This window comes from Mugil cephalus, chromosome 14, assembly GCF_022458985.1.
Source record: "Mugil cephalus isolate CIBA_MC_2020 chromosome 14, CIBA_Mcephalus_1.1, whole genome shotgun sequence".
NCBI classification, from domain to species: Eukaryota; Metazoa; Chordata; class Actinopteri; order Mugiliformes; family Mugilidae; genus Mugil; species Mugil cephalus.
This window is the reverse complement of record NC_061783.1, coordinates 15660868-15680639: the sequence shown is the minus strand read 5'-3', so window position 1 is coordinate 15680639 and position 19772 is coordinate 15660868. Positions and strand designations below refer to the sequence as shown.

Below are 19772 nucleotides of genomic sequence, written 5' to 3'. Positions count from 1 at the left end.
GCGTGCGTGCGTGTATGCATGTGTGGTTGTGTGAGTTTAAGTGTGTATGTGGTGAAAATGGCATACATATGATTGTTTACTTGCACCTATACCTTTCAATTGATTCCAAACTGATTTTTATGTAACTGTTTGTATTGTAACTATGTATACCTCTTGTAAAGCACATTGAGTCCGCCTTGTGCATGAAACACACTACCGTCTCTGTTCCAAGCCACGTCTATGTGTTTCATTATTAAAATTAGGTTAAAAGAAGAACCAGTGGAAACTACTTTACTCATGACTTCTCCAATGTGACTATGGCCTTTTCACTGTGAGTTTTTCAGTTGCACTGTTATCTTCTATCATTCAAGTTATGTGAGTCAAACCTGCTCCACAGCCTCAGAGTCAACAACAACAACAGTGATCCCCTGAATGGAGCCATTATGTAAGTTAAATATAGATCCCTCTAGAAGAACTTCTGCTCAAGTAATGGATCTGGATATGGCTGTGTGGCTCTCAAAAGTTATCTCAGTGATACTCTGTGTCTTGGATGAAACGCATTGTTCTGTTGGACGTTTTGTTCAATTTTAACTCAGATTTTAGATGTTGTAGGGATGGAGCTGGACTCCGTGTCACAAGAGGAGGATGTTGGCAAGAATGAAGACCATCCTAGACAATTCTTCCCAAACACTCCACAACACACTGGCAAAGAGTACCTTCAGCAATAGACTCATCCTAGCGACATGTACCACAAAACACCACAGGAGGTCATTCCTGCCTGTGTTGGTCACTCTTAACACTTTAGACTCTTTTATAATTTATTTTGTATGGGAACAATGGCAACAAAACACTTTCCTATGTTTTTTTTTTTTTTTTTTTTTTTTTTTTTTTTTTTTTTAGAAATAAATGATTACTATTGGATAAGGATAGCAATGTCTGATTTTATTCATTTTGTTAGGTGGCTTAATTTATCCGTAGCAGTTCATTCTATTTTATATTATGGATTATATTTTAGATCTACTAGGCTACTTGAATAGTAAAAAAAAATAATAATAATAATAAAAAAAAAAAAAAAAACAACTTTCAGACTACATAGTGACTACCATTTCAGGACCGATGTGGATTTAACAGTTTGATTTAAAAATACCAGATGCAGAGTGATTCTCCCCTCCATTCCAGCTTTCAGTCCGCTGTGTGCCACATCCTTTGAAAGCATCCGGTGCAGGGTGGGAAGGAAGGGTAGGGGGCGGGTATGTCTGGGTGAGGATGAAAAAGCCACAGGCATCTCTTACTAGCCTGTTCAGCGTGGATTGTCCTCAACAGCAAATTAAGAAATCGGGTTATTTTTTTTTATTCCTGTACGCGTAATAATATAGTATTGGATGCTTATTCGTGTTTCTTTCTTTCATTTTTTTGTGCGTAAAAATATCCAGATCGATTATCTTTTGACAAAAAAAAAAGAAATAAAATTGCTAAACGCTAATAATAATAGTAATAATAATAAATAATAATCCAAAGGAATAACAGTCGTATTTTTTTTTTATTTTTCTTTTTTTGCGTCGTTAATATGTGCTCCTTGGGCTGTGACTTAAATATCTCCAGATGATGAAAACGGCGAGCAGCTATTTTAATAAAATGGCAGAGATGGATTTAAAATCAGCCACAGCGATGGACGCTTTGGTTCGCATCAGCGTAAGTATCTCTCTGCTTTTGTGCTGTCGCTGAATTCACGTTGATATTACGGCGAACGCTTTAATTTTTTCTCGACCGTCCTATTGGAATGAAACGCCGAATTAACCCAACATTTCCCTGACATGGGCCCATATTTCTTATGCCTCACCGCACTGCCTGGGGCCGAGGAAATATTGCTAATCCGTGCACAGAATTCCTTCGAAAACACTGTCCGACACTGTTTGCATTCAATCGGTAGTCAAATGATAAAAAAAGCTTAGGTGCTGACTGAAATGACACGTTTCTTTTTTCGGGCTCATGTAGGATGGTTGTTTCCATGGATACGAGATGCAGGAGGAAAAAAATGTGTGCGGATGCTGCTGCTGCTGCTGCTGGTGGCATAGTCCGCTATAGGGTTAAAATATCAGACACGTACACCACAGTGGGGACCAAGGTTTAGTAGTGCACGTAGAGCGCGTCCCAGATTGGAGCAGTCCTGCATAAGGTGCAGCATCTTTTCATACGCTCGAATCAGCCGCTATAGCCCTTCTCCTCTAGACACCATCTTACCGGAGGTGCTCGCATGTTCGCGATGTAAAGCCTCAGACCCCTCCCACCCTTCCTTCCTTCCTTCCGAGACCGAGATCTCTTGAAGCTGGAGGTAGACACACGTAGTCTACTGTCATGGCGCCTAGATTCCAGGTGAAGGTAAGGATGCGCTGCTGTCGCCGGTTATACGCCTTCAACACGCCGGACTCGGCAGTAGCAGCGCGCACATTCCGTTATAGGTGGATGCAGAGGGCCACAGTTTGCCTCGCTGTGTATAGATAGCAGGGAATTGTAGTAGACTGGAGTAGGCTAAATTGCTGGAGGGGGAAAGAAAAGACAGGCCGGAGCTGACATTGGAGAATGACACAGAAAGACTCAAGTGGACTCAAGGAGTAGGTTGTTTAAATTAATCCAGTTTGTCCAACTTTATGCCTCAATGTATGTCTAGTGTTGTAGCTTTCCTTGCAGAAGCCTAATTCTGTCTCAACTATGAGATGATAAGTTGTCCTGATGCTGCATCACATCACATCACATCACATCACAGTGAGAAATTCCACAAAATCCCTACGCGGCACAGTCAGTCTGTTTGTGTTGCTGACTGCTGTTTTGAAGCGTCCCCTGAATGTCTGAGGCCCTGCAACAGTTTTAGGCTGTAGGTTGGGGTTGTGTGTCAAGGGCATCCGTGAAGGGAGGCTGGCCACCCTATGACTGAATATTTAATGTGCTGCTCATGTGCAGCACTAACTGACTGAGCATAAAGCCTGAGTGATGATCACACGTACCAGGAAACTAAAATGATAATGAACGTGATCTTTAGCCATGCCATTCCTCTAGGTAATTGGAACGATTGCAGGTGTTGAAGTCACGTTTTTCTGCAACAGCCAGTGTCCTTTTCCGTCATGTCCACGTCCTTGAGCCTGCCACTGACTGGATTCGGAGCGCCACAGAAAGACACAAATCGCTCATCAAACCTTGTTTTGTGTTGAGATATTGTAGACTGACTAACAGACTGTCCTAGCTGTAACCCCCTATGTGTCTACACTGTATTATTATGCATAGTTACCCCGCCACTACAGCAGTGTGTACTGTGTCACCATGGAGGCCATCTGCATCTCTACCGTGCATGGATGTTGCATCTATGGCCTTTACGAATGCCCATCTGAGCCCGTGCTCATTTGTGGCCCGGTGTAACTGTTGCACTGTTTAAAATACACATTTAATTGAAGTTGTCGAGTCAGAAAACTGTAATAAATGTAGAAGTATCCTGTATATGGCCACGGCCTAAACAGCTGACGTTCACACGCAGGGTTGTGATTGAAGGGATGCAGCGCTTGAATAATTAATGTCTGATCTTTATACATATTTAACAAGAATGGCACCCCTATGTCGCTGGTTTGCGACGGCCTTTGCACAGCACCTCTCTCTATTTAAGTTCAGCCCCATTATCTTCTGTGAAACTGTGTTACTGCCTCTCACCTGCAAGTGCGACCGTGTCTCAGTAAATCCACGGAAGCGAGAATCCAGTCTGTGAAGTATCGGGACGTGACAGAATTCTGACCCCACATCGCAAGCACTACCTGCGTGTTACACTTCTTTCCAACCCGATTTGTTTCTCCGTGTGGTGAAATTTGCTTCCAACAGTCTAACATGAAGAGCCTGGAGCACGAGTTGCATTGCCCCGTGTGTAAAGACATCGTCAAACAGCCCGTGGTCCTGCCATGCCAGCACAGCGTCTGCCTCCTGTGTGCCTCTGAGGTCTTGGTGGCAAATGGCTACCCGCCTCCGGAGCTGCCGCCAGAACCCAACTCCCCCGCCTCCACTCCCAACACCCGCTCGCCTCGTCAGGCACGCAGGCCGACACCTAAAGCCGAGCAGCGACCCATTGACCGCGTGCTGCGATCAGGTTTGATTTCTTCCTAAGGTCTTTCTCTTTATAATCTTTGGTGCAAAAAAAACAAAAAAAATAAAAAGTCATTTAAACAGAAGCAATCTAGAAATGATTTATTTTTGTATAAACATCGTTCCTTCTTGGTTTAAGGTCCTCATCCGCCTTCGCCATCAATGCAGCGATCCCCCGGTCACGGGACATACCCAGGGCGACGTCGTAAGGAGGGCCCGCCTCTGGTGATGATGTTTCCTTGCAGCCCCTGCGGACGAGATGTTGAACTGGGAGAGAAGGGCCTTACCGACTGTCTGCGCAATCTAACTTTGGAGCGTATAGTGGAGAGGTAGATGCTGCACACTCTGATCAATAAAAAAGAAAAGTGCGAAGACATGCACAAAACTCCCATGTGGCGATATCATCCTTGAGTGCATATGGTGGTAAGAGCCAAAAATTAAATAAATAAATAAATAAATAAATAGAAGACTTACACCCGAAGAAACAGAAGGTTTAGGAACATGTCCAAATGAGACTGTTGTTATCCTGGAGCAGCTGAACCGTTGAAGAATCCTGCTCAACGTGCACGGAAACATACCGTAGCAACCCACACTTTTCACAGTGTAGCAGCTTTGTAAGCAGCACTTTATCACCTGCTTGCCTCAATCCTCACACGGCACATTCTGCAGCTTTTCGTGACTCTGATTAGGGTGGCCAAGCAGTTTTATCTTTACGTGTTTGTTGGGTGGACAGTTCACCCGTAATAAAATATGTTCAGTCACAGCAGGAGATAGCTAGATAACAGAAGTGTAAATAAAATCTTGCTTCACTTTCTACTCTTCCTGCCTTGTCTTTACGCCACCAGGTACAGGCACACAGTGAGCCTGGGCAGCGTGGCTGTGATGTGCCAGTTTTGTAAGCCCCCTCAAACCCTGGAGGCCACCAAGGGCTGCGCCGACTGCAGGTCCAATTTCTGCAACGAGTGTTTCAAGCTCTATCACCCATGGGGTACGCCACGGGCACAACATGAACATATCCTGCCTACTCTCAACTTCAGACCAAAGGTACTGTGAGACTCAAAGACAGCAGATACATTTAGAAGAACAATGTTTCTTCAACTCGACTAGCAACAACTAGTAGTTTTGTCACTGCCATGGTTTTTGACCCTCCGGCAAACTGAGAGCTCAGAGAGAAAATATCAGATCAAGCTTTTACATGCTTATTAGGCGCTATTTTTTTGTTGTTGTTGTTGTTTTTCTTTTTACCAGTAAATGAATTATCTAAGGTTTTACAACGCCCCTCTCAATCCGATTGTCAGTTACATTACTCTTAATTTTAACTCGACTCTCCCCCTCAGGTTCTGACCTGTCCCGAGCATGACCAGGAGAAGCTGCAGTTCTACTGCAGGTCATGTCAGCGTCTGCTCTGCCCGCTCTGCAAACTGCGCCGCATCCACACTGGGCACAAAATCCTCCCAGTCGCCCAGGCATACCAAGCGCTGAAGGTACGGCCCTGAACTTGGCAGTTTTTGCAAATGCAACACACAGAGATAGAGGGATAGCTTTGACATTGATTCTGTTTGGGATTCATCATTTGCGGTTCATGTACTATGGTGATAGCATCGTTTGAATGGATTGTTTCCTGCACGTATTGGGCTACATCTGCACTTTGGAAATAAATTATGATTACTTAGTAGTAGATAAAGTGAAGTGATGTAGGGGCAATAAAAGTCAGCTTACGATGTTAAACGCCGAGCAGTGAATGCAAGTCTCTGTGAAACTATTAATCTGTGTCCATTTGTTGTTTCCATGTCGTGTTTCTGCCGTTAATTTGACAGGAGAAGATTACGAAAGAGATGAACTACATTCTGTCCAACCAGGACACAGTTCTGGCTCAGATTACCCAGCTGGAGAGTGGCATCACTCAGACTGAGGTGATTAACGCTTGTAGCTGACAAAATGTTGCTAAAAACTGAATTAACCAGTGAGCGGCTAAATGACACGTAAATACAGAAACTGGGTTACAGAAACTGGACCTTAAAGTTAACAGAAATAATTCTAAATTATTATTCTTTTGAAATATTTAAACATGTAAAATATTTAACTGTGGACTGTTCAGTAGGTTACTGTGTTGTATCTGCCAATGTATCTGTCGATTGTCCTTTGTTCACGCAACCTTTGTGGTCAAACCTGTTCTCCACTTTTTTTCTGTCCTTTTGTGCACTTGCAAAACTTATAACTATGTCCGATATTGACTTTTTGTCGATATCTGATAGCCGATATTGGCAAGATTCTTAATTTCCGATTCCGATATCAATCGATATGGCATACCGATATATGCAGGCATTTTTTAATTTTTTTCGCCAAGACTAATTTTGTGTGCCAACGAGTGAGCAAGCAACCTGTTAGCCACACTAGCTACACTCTGTTGTTGTTTTGGGTCCGGGTGCGGTTTGATAAGGTCATCAATTCCGCACCAGTAAATGTCTCAGGACCCCACAAGCAGCAGCAGCAGCAGCAGCAGCAGCAGGAGCACGCAGCAGCACAACCCGGGCATTATATTATCTGTTTTAATTATCGGTGGTAAAACTGATAACGATATGAACAGATCGGACGATATTATCGGTTGGCCGATATTATCAGTTGGCCGATATTATCGGACATCCCTACTTGTAACCCATGCTAACATAAAAGTACCTAAGACCTTACTCTGCTGTAGGAAACTATTGTAAATCGTGCTTTTCACACAGCACCATCAACGTGCCCCATAAACAAATGCAAAGCAAAGGTTGTTTGATATCAGAGGAGACTGCGCAACATTTTTTTTTGTGTCTTTTGATTAAAGGTAAACGTTACAAGTCGTCCTGAATACCAGGCTCATGCGTGCGACCTTGTCCGTCCGTGTAATTCGTCCCCAGGTAAACAGCGTGTCTGCCAGAGAGCAGCTAGCTCAGAGCATCAGGGATCTGACAGCCGCTCTTGCAGAGCGCCACGCATCTCTCACCCAGTCTCTGGAGGCGGCCCGGCAGAAACGAGGCGAGGCGTTGGCCGCTCAGGTGTCGGAGAGACGGGGCTTGATGGAACATGCCGGACTCATGGCGTTCACACAGGAGCTATTAAAAGAAACTGACCAACCCTGTTTTGTGCAGGCTGCTCGACAGACTCATAACAGGTTTTTCCTTTTGTTCAACTTTGGCTTGGCTTTCTGAACATTTTAATTGCATAAAAACATTGGCTCTTCTTCCACATTCTTCTCTGCATGGCTTGCAACAACTGACATCATGTGAAAGTCGTAAACTTAGCTCTATGAAGTTAAATTTGTGTGAAACGGGGCATGCTCCCATGAAAGCTGTAATGAATTAATATTAATAGCTACACCGGTCAGCCATAACATTATGACCAACTACCTAATAGGTACACCTAATGTGTAGGTCTCCCTTGTGCCTCCAAAACAGCTGTGGCGCATCAGAGAATGGACATGGTCCTTCTGAGGGTGTCCTGTGGTGTCTGGCAACACAGTGTTGTTAGTGCATCCCACAGATACTTGACCAGATTGGAATCTAGTAAATTTGGAGGCCACATCAACATCTTGGTACGCAAAAAAACATCTTATCTTTTTAGTGCCATCAAGGAGTGTCATTGCTATGGGGTGTGCGCGTGTGGTCCGGTTTCTGCCACACGAATGCCAGGTGCAAAAGTTTCCCAGCTGAACTCTGAACTGTCACAAGACGATCAATGTTATTAACTTGTCCTGTCAGTGGTTATAATGTTATGGCTAGTAGCTTTATCCAAACCCTGATGCGCCGTGCAGTAGACCTCTATAGTGGCTGCTTGCTACAGCACACGGCCCCGGCTCTTACAAACACCATGTCAGTTGATCTGCAGATGAAAATAGTTCAAAACTAATTCTTCGGGCAAAATATGTTCTAAAATAAACTGGTGCGTGGACTGATGTGCTGTTTTATTCGCAATCATCTTTTTCTTTTCTTCTCCTTCCCACCTCATCCATCTATGCCACCCTCCCACCCATTCTGATGAAGGCATCACACAAACACTGTCTCGTCCCCTAGTCCTCTAACACATGCTTTCCTTCTTCCCCACTGAACCAGGCTGAGTAAAGCAATTGAAAATCTCCAGCATTTCACTCTAGCTGCGGATCCGTCCTTCAGACACTTCCAGCTGGACGTCTCCAAAGAACTCAAATTCCTGACGGAGTTGAACTTCATCCAGGGTGAGAAAAGGAAAAGGGAGTGCTCTTAGGACGGGTGAGGAGAGGCAAGGATGAGGATGGAGATAGTGGAAAGGTACAAGATAAGGAAGGGAGGAACTGAGGAGAAGACGTAGAAGAAGCCTTTTTTTGTCTAGTGAAGTAAATGTGAAATTTCCTAATGTGAGTGGAAGCTACATTAAACCCGATCTTATCACAGCTCCCCTGGCTCCAGTGATTGATACCCAGCGTACGCTGGCCTACGACCAGCTCTTCTTGTGCTGGCGACTGCCCCAGGAGTCTGCTCCCGCCTGGCACTTTTCTGTGGAGTATCGGCGCCGGGGCGTGGTCCCAGGAGGGGCATCCAGAGGTGGGATCAGAGGGGGATTGTCTGCCGCCCGCTGGGGCTGGCAGCGTCTGGACGAAGTGAGTGGGAGCAGTGCTGTGATTGACAGGTTGGAGATGGACAGCGTGTACGTGCTGCGGGTGAGAGGCTGCAACAAGGCGGGCTACGGGGAGTACAGCGAGGAGGTGTACCTTCACACTCCGCCTGCGCCAGGTGAGGGCGACTTCGCATTTGCTGTTATTCACAAGTGAACAGATGGAGCTTGACCGTCTGTGTTATTAGCCGCTATTTGCTCCACAAGCTGAACCATCGTGATGATTTAAATGGTTTTATATCTTTTCTTCAGATAAGTGGTAGCAGCGACATTTGTAATATGCTTGGGTTCAGTTCACAGCAGGTCAGGTTGCATAGTGGGCTAGTCCTTATGTTTTCAGAATAATTAACTGAACCAGAACTCCTCATATCCACATGCGCAAAAAAATTCTAATTAATTTAATAATGAATACACACACCAATGGCCAATTCTGAGAAACCAGACCTTCATTCTCTAACATGCTCCAGCACACCACAGAGGTTTCTGTTCATCAAGTCTTCAACCAGGAAGTAGCACATGTGTTTAAAGGACCTTCCATGTGAAATGACTGACGTGACAGATCTGACCGTTACAATCACCTGCTATTCTTCTGTACTAACACCTTTGCACGTAACTGAAAAGCAGAACTGGTTCAAAAACCACCTATCAGGCTTATTATGGTCTTCACGTGAGTATTAATAGCTGCTTGGTAGATATTGCCAGTCCCTTGCCGGTTAAGTCCCTACCTCAGCATACTGCAGTAGAAAATGTTGAAGGAGGTCCAGTTCGCTAGACAACAGTTTCTATTTTTATCTTAAGTTCATTTTTAGGTCCGTTTTTCTACCAGTTACGAAAAGCATTGCTGCGACCTCAATAACTTGAGTTGAGATTTGGGACTGTGTCGCTGTTCCTATGTAATGACCGTAGTAACTGTACTGACTGTGCTGTAGAAAAGCGTCTTAAACACACACAAGCAAAACGGATTGAAACCGGTGGCACGCAAGAGGACAAACAGAAGCATCTGGAGAACAATGCAACAGCGAGAGCTTTTGACGAGCTAAAAAAAGAATAGAAAGCTCAGTTTTGCAAAACTGGTTTCATGAGCTGTGAGCTGAGACATGTTTGCTGGCTAGAACTTTACCTGCCTCTCACTTCTTTTTTGTACCGTAATCCCTTAATTCGAGTCCTTTACTATGAGGAAAAAGTTTAATGAACTATGAAAATAAATTTTTAAAGTTCCAAATGCGTCATGCATATACAGTATGACACAATCTTGTATCATCTTCCAACCAATTATGCAACAATATCTGACTGATAACTCAACAACTCAAGACATTCTTATTATATCTGCACAGGAAGGAGTCTCATCACCTCATAACACCTACTATTATTTATATTTTACGATGAAAGCATTAGAGCGGTGAAATGCTTAAAATTTCAATGTCTTTCTTTTCTTCTCATTCCCATCTTCCTTTTCCGCCGCCCTCTCCACTTTTACCACGTCCTTTCACCTTGCCCCCTCCCCCACTCCCCCCATCTTTCTCTCATGTATTATTTCCATTTCACAGCTTTGTACTTGACATCTGCTCTGCTACTTCCACGCTGCCAACCTACATGCCTCCTACTGAACGTAAGAAGTGCATTCATGTCCCTTCACTTCCTCTCTGTGCCCCATACTGCATAAGGATTCCTCCCCCTCTCTCTTCGTGGTCATCCCACTCATCCCTCTGCCTCCCACATCATTCCTTCCCCACAGCGAGGTCTGTCCGAGCGCTGATGAGGTTTGCAGTTTGTTAAGACTGGAGGCTTAACAGCATGGATCGGATTCAGATCCAGGGATTTTTAGTGGTCGATTTGAGTGATTGGTGAATTCCTCGTGTCTCTGCTGGCTGTCTTTTCCTTCCTGCTACTGCGTATCTTCCCTCTGTTCTTTATCTGGAAAAAAAAAACTGCAATTCCCACGGCAGGGCTTTGTTACAATACCTTTTGTGTTTTATTCCCTGAGTCATCAATGTATAAATCAATGTCCTTTTCTCTTCCAGTGCTGGTGAGAGTTGGTGCATGCCTGCTCTCTGTCCCCCTTCCCTTTAGTCTCCTCTTAAATGGCTCCGCTCCACTTTCTCTCAGCTGCCTCCCAAACTCTTCCTGCCACATCTCAAAACCCCTATTTTCGAATGCACCTACTCACTTCCTCTCAACTCTTCCTATCTTCCTTCCCCAAAATCTGTCCTTCCTCCCAGTGCTCAACTTCTACCTGGACTCTCGCTGGGGTCTCCACGCTGACCGGCTGGTGGTCAGCAAAGAGCAGCGATGCGCTCGCAGCGTCCCCGGTCTCTCTCTGCTGCAGGCCGCCGACCACGCCCTCACTTCTTGTCACCTGACTTCTGACCTTCTGGTTGGGGATGTAGCCATTACACAGGGCCGGCATTACTGGGCATGCTCAGTGGAACCTGGGTCTTACCTAGTGAAGGCAAGTACACTGCACTGCTTATGAATTATTAGGAGTACTTCTAAAGACTAGTACTCCACGTCTTGAATGCACACCCATCAGCCACAACATTAAAACCACCGATGGGAGAAGTAAATAACATTGACTAATCTTGTGACAATACACTACTCTGCTGGGATACTGGGTTACTTAGACGTGTAGCGCCCACCTAAACCAGACCACGCCACGGCAAAGACACTCCTTGATGGCGGCAGAAGGACGCAGCCTCCAATGTGGCTGAATTACAACAATTCTGCAAACGCAAGTGGACCAAAAAAAAAAAAAACGTCATTGTTAAGTCATTGCAAGTTCTTCGCAAGTTCATCGCAAACTGCTTGATTGCAGTTGTTGCTGCAAAGGGTGGCCCAACCGGTTATTAGTTTTAGGGAGTTTCCACATAGGTACATGCAGGATGCATGTACCTATGCATTACCATATGCATTATTTCCCTTAATGGTAACAACCTTCAGTTTGCGTTCGTTGCACTCGAGGCAACGTAGCGTGTGAGCACATAATTTCACAGACAGCTAACAAAGACTGAGAATTTATTTACTGTCCTCATTTCAATCTGCTTTTAAACACAACATAGAGGCGTGACTTTTGCTTGTGCACCACACAATAATCGGTTGCTCTCAAATATTTTGAAGTCGCACCGATTACACATGTGACTAAAACGGCTGCAGTTTCGGGCCCTGAAAAATATTACTTAATTACTTGAATTACATTATGAGTGGATTGGATAAGGACGCACTAAAGGGGCTCGCTCTACCGTACACTACGAAGTGGAGGGAAACTGACAGATTTATGATCACATTTAAGTCCTTGCACGCTGACCGCTTTATATTGAATTTGTCAGCATTATTTTATAATTTTTTTTATTACTTCTTGAAATAAAACAACACCAAACTATTTAGGGGGCCTTAAGAACGGCGAGCCCCACCCATTTGAAACCAGTTACAGGTACAAAGGAAGAGTTAAAAGAAAAACAGAGCAAAACAACTGCAATCCCTTATCAGTTCTATTTTTAACCATTTTTACTTTACTAATTGCGATGGGGTTTGTTACATTGATGCCATCCCATTCTGACGAGCTGTATTTCCCTACGATAACAGAGCATTTTAGTAGTTTAATACTTTGCAAGAGTTATGTTATGTAATGTTATCTTACTTGGAAAAAAACAACAACACAAACCTGATAAGTAAGTTACTCTTCATATAAATCAGACACACGTTATGTCAGTGATTACTTTTATTAAAGTCGACAACAAAGAATCCACTCCATGCTGACAACTGTGTAGTAAATGTGTTCTTAATCGAACAAAGCTAAAATTATAGTAGAAGGTCACTACACACATTTTGTCCGCTCGTCCTTTGCCGCCAGGTAGAGTAGTTTCATACTGGTTGAAATTTATATATTATGACCAGTTTTTGAACAGTGTTATTATTTAGTCATAAGAAGATGAATCCACTTGCGCTTTATTTAAATGACAACAGAAGGCTCATTAGACGGCTTTGCCTCACAAAGAATCTTCTCAAAAACAGGTTTTTCTGTTTGTCTCTTGTCAAGGTGGGTGTTGGATTGGAATCCAAACTGCAGGAGTGGTTTCACCTTCCACAAGACATGGCTAGTCCCCGGTGAGTAGAAGAAATGCAACAAAAAGAAATCACACAAACTAATGGAAGAAAGCCCTTGAGGGATTTCTGTGATGGTGATGAAAATGAAAATCAACTCACAAGTATGCGGAAGTCTGAATCCAAATCTACTGAAAAAAAGGGGGGACAGTGCATTAAAAACCAGAGGAATATTGTAAAATAGACCTAGAATCTTCCTCTTTTTTTTTTTTTTACTGTGCTCTTTCTCTAGATATGACCCAGATAGCGGCCATGACAGCGGAGCAGAGGACGCCCTGGACTCCGCCCCGCCCTTCTGCTTCCTCACGATGGGGATGGGTAAAATCTACCTACCCCAGCACAGCAACCACCACCACGGTAGCCATGGAAACAGCATCCGCGACCCCATCAGCAACGGCCCCTCCTCGCCCACAGGCCTCACCTACCCTCTGCCGCCCAGGCTCGGCGTGTGCCTTGACTTTGAGAAGGGCCGCGTCACCTTCTACGACGCCCACTCCCTGCGACCCCTGTGGGAAGGCCACGTGGATTGCTCGGGCCCCGTGTGCCCGGCTTTCTGTTTCATCGGCGGCGGGGCGCTACAGCTGCAGGAGCTGGTGGCCAACCGCAACGCGGATCAGACCCCGGTCCGACGGGTCACCATCCAGCCCCGCAGCTCGAACCTGAGCAGCAACTGAATTAGGAATGTATTTGTGAAGTATTTACTCTGCTAGAGCGAAAAGGTAGACATCTCAGCGATTTTGTTTTGTATTTAATTTTCACGTATGAGAAAATGTTTCTATAGCAACGAATATGCAATGTAATTAAGTTTCTTACATTTTTGTTATATGCATTTTTGCAAGAATTATCGCTTTGGTATATCCGGCACTTAATTATACCTTTGATGCTTGCACTTAGCCAGGCTATACCGCATACATTTCTAAAGCTAATGTAGATGCTGCACCACGTGACTTTGTCTTTCTCGTAGGAGCTTTTACTGTCATTTCACGCCCTTAACATTTCTCCTTTGCTTTAGAGATATGAACATTATGCCAGTACCAAAAAAAAAAAGAAAAAAAGGGGGGGGGGGGGGCTAGACTATTTAATTGCATCTAGAACTAAAACTGTGTTTAACCACGGTTAATGCTAGTCATTCACCCATTATGATCCCAACCAAAGTTATTGTTTTTTTTTTCTGGGATGTAAATGTGGTAAATTAGAGGTAGAGAGGAACAATGAGGCAATACTGTAATTATACGCTCCAATTATACCTCCGCTGCACAGCTAATCACTAGTTTCCATAGTTCTGTTTATGCATTGCTGTTTTGTATTTCAAGCACCCCAGTCTGTGTATATGTGTGTGTGTGCGCGCGCGTGTGCACGCATGTGTGTGTTCGAATCCCTGTGTGCATGGGGGTGTGCGGTTTGACTGATAACAGCACTGACTGTAAAAAAAAAAAAAAAAAAAAAATGTTTCCTCGCAAACACTACTTTAGATTTATTTATTTATCTATTTATTTTCAAACCCTGCTTGATTGTAAGTTAATGAGCAGCGCTTCTCGTGAAAAGGAACAGCAGATTGACTCCATGTAAACTCCACCTGCTGGCAGAATGTTTGCAGAAGAAAAGCGGATTAAGGAAATAAACAGAATAAATGCAAATTGTTTAAATTATGAAACCGCCTTCTGTTTCGTCTCGTTGATGTTTGGATCCCATCAGTGTTTCAACTGTTCACGATCAAGCGCCTTTACTTAAGAGGAAGGAGTCCGTTTCACAGTTTCACCACCAGGGCGCAGTAAGACACAGCAAAACAAAGCGCACTCCAGCTGTTAAAAGGGCTCAAAGATGGTCACATGCATTTTAACGTTTGTTGCAGAATACTGAAATGTGTTGAAAAGTACAAAAGACGTTTTCTAAACTTGCAATTTTTTATTAAATGTGCGCCCCCGCCATTTCTTTTCACGGTTAATTTGCATGGATTACAGCTTTGCATACACCCATTCCCCCCACTCCAAAAGATAAATGTGACACATAAACATAAAATAAAGAAGAAGAATCTCTAATAATAAAAAAGCTTTACCGAGTCGTTTACCATATGAATTGCTGTACTTTCTGGCAAACTGAAAGCCATGATATTAAATCGCACATTCTTGCCAAGTCCTTGAACGGCATTGAAGAGTAACACTCACAGCCAAATGGTCTAATGTATGTACTGTATATATGCAATTATGCGTAAAAAAAAAAAGAGACTGTACAGGAATAAGTAAACCATACTTTAAGTTTTACACGCATGCAGTAAAATGTTCCCATGTAACATGCAGAAAGTACTTGCCCTTTAATCCCTCTTGTCCTCTGGTGCACAGAATGAGACAGGAGTCTAGTTTTGTAAAGTGCAAAGGGCACCACCTATTGGCCAATAGTTTTCTAAAGCAGAACAGAGGCTTGGTGCACGCTTGAAATACCTCCAAAACGCTGTCACATTTGACCTTTTCCTGATAGGAAATAAAAGGCTTACAGTACTTTACACAGACCAAAAATAACCTGCCCACATATAAGATTCCTATTGAGTGAAACACCCTGGATGAGAATGATGAATAATGACGACCATCTGCTTTTGATAGAGCTATTAACACCTCACATGTGCAGGCACTTAGCATTCCTTATGTAAATGTAATGTAAATCGCCGGAGTTTACCTTTTATGAGCGTTAATATGAAAATCCACATATGTGTTTAATTGGACCCACGTTCAAGGGGAAACTGTATTTGGGTTTGCCTGAACCACAAAGGGAAAATAAAAAAGCGTAAAAAGGAAAAAAAAAAAAAAGGATTGAGGAATAATAAAGCACACAGCCTTGACGTGAGCCAAGGTTTCTTTTTTTAACGTCCTAATTCACACAGATAAAAATATTGCCTCCGAAGGGAGGTTTAGCTCTGATCCCCTATGATATAGAAGAAGAGGAATGTACTGTAAAGAATGAGCGCGGTGCCGCACCACCCTCCTCCTTGTGCTTGCTGCACCTCTCTTCTTTACTCCAAATCTGTAACAGATTGGGTTTAGTCTGACTGGAGGTATGCAGCCACAACACCACATGTAGGGGTCTGCATAATCCCTCCGCTGAGTATTAAGCACACAGCATGGGCATTCTTCTAAAGACCTGGCAGGAATTACCCATACATAATCTCCATGATCATCATTTAGCATAGTTCATGGGACATGAAGGGGGGGTCTCAATTTATGAAGGATCTCGGAGCTGTAGCTATACAGTCTGTGAGAGACAGTGTGCGGTGCCATCTGGAGAACACATAGGACAGAGTCTGCTGGGATACAGCTCACCCAACGGGTTTAAACATGAAGCTAAACCACATGTTCAAAAGACCTGTTTGTTGAATGCACTATATAGCCTCTATAGCCCGAAGTGCAATATATTGTTAGTGGGCAGCCGGGTTTAATACCGGGTCTCTGTGATGGAGGCCTGCAGTAGGAATTAAGTCAGCGGGGGGTGAAATGAAAAAGGACATTAATATGATGTGTTTGTAATGAAAGCTCGGTTTACGACAGGCGATACCTGCTATATAGCTTTGAAAGTTTCATCCGATTGAAGAGTGAGGTAGCTCAATTATTTATCTTCATGAGAGCAAACTTCTATATTAAAGTCTCATGAGGTGCCGAGTCTCATTTCCCCCCTGGCAATCCCCGCCTTCTCCACGTGTAACAGGTTATTCGCTGAAAGGATTAAATCACACTCACATCACTCTTCCCTCTTACCTCCTTTAAATTCAATCACGTCACCTTGATGTTATTCTTCCAGTCGTGACCACTGCTGAAACATTTATGTATCTCTTTCTCAACCATCCATCCGCCCGCGAGACCGAACGGCATCAATAATATAGAACTTCCTGTTTTTATTTTTTTTTTATCACACTGATAATCTGAATGGAGGTAGAAAGGAGGGGGGAAAAAAATCAATCAGCTAAATGTTGGCTAAGAGGATTTGAGGGGCATAGCGAGGCCACCTTCGCTTCACTAGAATCAAATGAGGGGTGACAGTAATGCGAGACAGGGCCCATATGGCCACATACTGTAACCCAGTGCGCTGCGATTGTGAGCGAAGGCACGGGGCTAATTCAGTTTACACTCCGGCGGAATTTCCTACTCTATTGGATTTGTGAATTGCACTTTGTTTTCTCCATTTAATGATGCGACAAGGGTTATGCAATGATCGGGTAGTTTATTGCATAAAAGCACGCACCGCACAGCCGTGCAAATAAAGTGGCGTCTGACAGCAGACAGTACATTACAGAAGTCAATGGGGAAACAGAGTTATTTGTTTTCCTGCACAGAGTTAGATGAAAAGAAGATTAATACCACTTTCAAGCACCTTTGTTAAAACACAAGGCCATGGCGTGCATCGAGGTAGCTACGCTCAGCTTAGGCTCTTGTTTGGAAGAAATGACGAGATTTTGGTACAGTATGCCCGTTTTAATCTTTTGGTAAGAAAGTGAATGTGCATGTTTTGCAAGGGCCATTTCATTAACTGCAAACTAAAACCAAGAAACTGCATGTCTCCCGCTTTGTAAACGATTTAATCATCTGCCCAAAAGAATGGTTCACCGGTTTCCAACCATTAAAATCCTGTCTTTGGAATCAAGTGTGTGAAGTGAAGCACACATTACTACACAGCGTTTGGCCCCAAGGTGTAACTTTAAGAATGGCGTAACTTCAGATATATAGTTCGTCCGTACACTGTAACTTAACAACTTGAATATTATTGTTCCATAAAACTCAAAAAGTGTGGAATAGCATTTTAGCGAGACTAATGATACAAAATTCTTTGTAGCAAATGGCGTGAGCAGGTGTGGGGCCATTGCATGCGCGGTTAGAAACCATGATTCTGCATTGGGGTTTATGTTCTATGTGACACATCCATTCAGTCAGTCAGTCAGTCAGTCAGGATGCAGCAGGGGTTTTTTTTTTTTTGAGCGGTTTTCCACCGTGGTCAAACATGCTGAGCTGGACCTGCACCGTTAAAATTCCAGGTCTTAAGAGAAAAAAAAAAAAGTCCAGTCAAATCAGTATGTCAACAGGGGATCTGTAAACCACACGTTTCCTGGACGGCTCTGTCAAGACCAGCTGTGCATACATCATAGCCTGCAAGATGTGCGTGCTCTCTTAAAGAAAGAAGAAAGAAGCCGAAATAAAGACAGAAAACAGACCGAGGGAAAGACGGACATGTGGCAACTCGGCAAATGAAATGGACGAGGGGGGAGGTTGTGTTTGATTTGAGCAAAGAGAAAGACAGTCTGACTGCTCCTCTGAAGTCTAATGACTCTTTAGTCCTATCTGTTACCATGTCAAAAGCTCCCAACGGCCCACCCTGGACTTCTCGTCCGTCCTTCCTCACCTTCCAGATGCTCACCAAGTGAAGGGGTGAAAGGTTGGCAGGTGCCTCGAGGAGCAGCGAGGAGCCTCGGGGTCACATTTCTGAGAGGTCAAGCAGTTTGGGTCTTTGGGTCGGAGGAGCAATATGGCTGATGTTGAGATAGACGAGACCACAGAGCAGCAGTCTGACCTAATCAACTTCATAGTTGGGTACTGACAGCCAAGCCTGCCTGAGGGCGGCCACAATCAGCTTTCAGAGTATTACCCACTTCCCCACCACAGATAATCCATAATCCTTCACCTTTACCATTTCAACGTAAAGTCAATGGCATTCACAATGTCCGGAAAATGTACGACAAATGCACACCGCATTTGCATAAAAAGGGATCTGTGAAATAATTAAGTGGTGGCGCCTTTCAACTCACTATCACTGATTATATGGGACATTCTGCACAACAGCCTAACTCTGCAGTCTCTTTAACTGTGTAGATTTCAGAACAAATCGAACATATGGATCTGCGTCCAGATGACTGATTCCACGCGATTCCCCTGATCGTGCAAAGCAAAGGATCCTCGACCCTAAACGTGTCGGACATTGTCTACGTAATGAGACACCAAAGGCAATATCTGGCACGAAGTCAGTGATGCTTGCATCTATCGAATTGACTTAATGATTTTTTTTTTTATGCAAATGCGTGGTTGTTCGGTTATTTAATATGCATGTGCATATGTGGGTGTAATAAGCCAGTAAATTCTGCAGATGTATATGACCAGCAATCGGATTTAATTCACCTCTATAGAAGCATCTCCCCGGGACATGGGTCAATCAGCTCTACAAAAGCACAACAATGTAGTTAGCAGATAAGGCTGCCAGAACAAATTCTCCTCTTCCTCCCATTAACATCCATTCGGTAAACACAAGATGAGGTCAGTCTATTCCAGTGCAGACGTGCAGCCTCCTATCATCTGTCCCATGCTGTGCATACGGCACTGACCCACATTAATACATTTATAATCAATACCTCCTCAGGTCCCGTGTGCAGACCATCGGACGCTGAAGGAAATTGTGTAGTCCAATTTAAAATGGCCCAGAGGGAACTTTCATAACCATGTGCCAATTAGTTCCACTGTCAATAATGGTAATGCTAAAGGACATTGTGTTTCAGGGCGAGAGGAGAGAATAGACAGAGGGAGGAGGGAGACATCATCAAGCTTATGCCCGTTGCTCATTGTTAATGGCTGTTACACTGACAAGAAGCATTTGATCAGACACACACGCACACACACATATTGTGGGTCCATGGATGTGGTTTAGGGGATTGTGTTATGGGGCAGAATTACACAAGCCATGAAGATAACAAGGAATGACGTCTCATAAAGGTCAACAAACAAAGCACTAGTGGGACAAACACAGGCCGCGTGATGAGATTCATTAGGACAGCGTGGAGAGAGGATGGAGAACGAGAAGGGGGGGGGGCACATTCCTCTGCCGTTTCATTGCGGCCGTTACAGCAGCAGCTGAAACAGGTGTGTCTCTTTACTCAGGGCGCTGAGGGCAAGTTCTACTCTCACGTGGTTAAAGTCGGTCACACT

The 19772-nt window shown here is 43.9% G+C and overlaps 1 protein-coding gene across 3 annotated transcripts; it reads left to right on the top strand.

The window, feature by feature from the left end:
* Window positions 1–1160: 1160 nt before the first annotated feature.
* Window positions 1161–14476, top strand: trim46b (tripartite motif containing 46b). 3 transcript variants are annotated; one of them, XR_007114202.1, is made up of 12 exons: window positions 1161–1671; window positions 3841–4102; window positions 4238–4427; window positions 4944–5142; window positions 5436–5582; window positions 5916–6011; window positions 6996–7249; window positions 8187–8308; window positions 8505–8843; window positions 10272–10333; window positions 10944–11173; window positions 12758–12825. XR_007114202.1 is itself a non-coding variant. In XM_047605740.1 (12 exons), the coding sequence occupies exons 1-12, from the start codon at window positions 1582–1584 to the stop codon at window positions 13494–13496; spliced, it is 2439 nt and encodes an 812-aa protein (XP_047461696.1). In that variant the 5' UTR covers window positions 1231–1581; the 3' UTR covers window positions 13497–14476. The 3 variants fall into 3 exon arrangements, 2 of the variants coding, with proteins under 2 accessions (XP_047461696.1, XP_047461697.1); XM_047605740.1 differs by lacking the exon at window positions 10272–10333 and adding an exon at window positions 13055–14476 and having other exon boundaries at window positions 1231–1671; XM_047605741.1 differs by lacking the exon at window positions 10272–10333 and adding an exon at window positions 13055–14476 and having other exon boundaries at window positions 1231–2358.
* The last annotated feature ends 5296 nt before the right edge of the window (window positions 14477–19772 follow it).

Excerpts from the sequence above, each read along its gene's own strand:
- trim46b (XM_047605740.1), top strand. The coding sequence starts at position 1,582 with ATGATGAAAACGGCGAGCAGCTATTTTAATAAAATGGCAGAGATGGAT. Across the intron at positions 8,844-10,943 it reads TCACACTCCGCCTGCGCCAG|TGCTCAACTTCTACCTGGAC; the intron begins GTGAGGGCGACT and ends CCTTCCTCCCAG. Across the intron at positions 11,174-12,757 it reads CTGGGTCTTACCTAGTGAAG|GTGGGTGTTGGATTGGAATC; the intron begins GCAAGTACACTG and ends TCTCTTGTCAAG.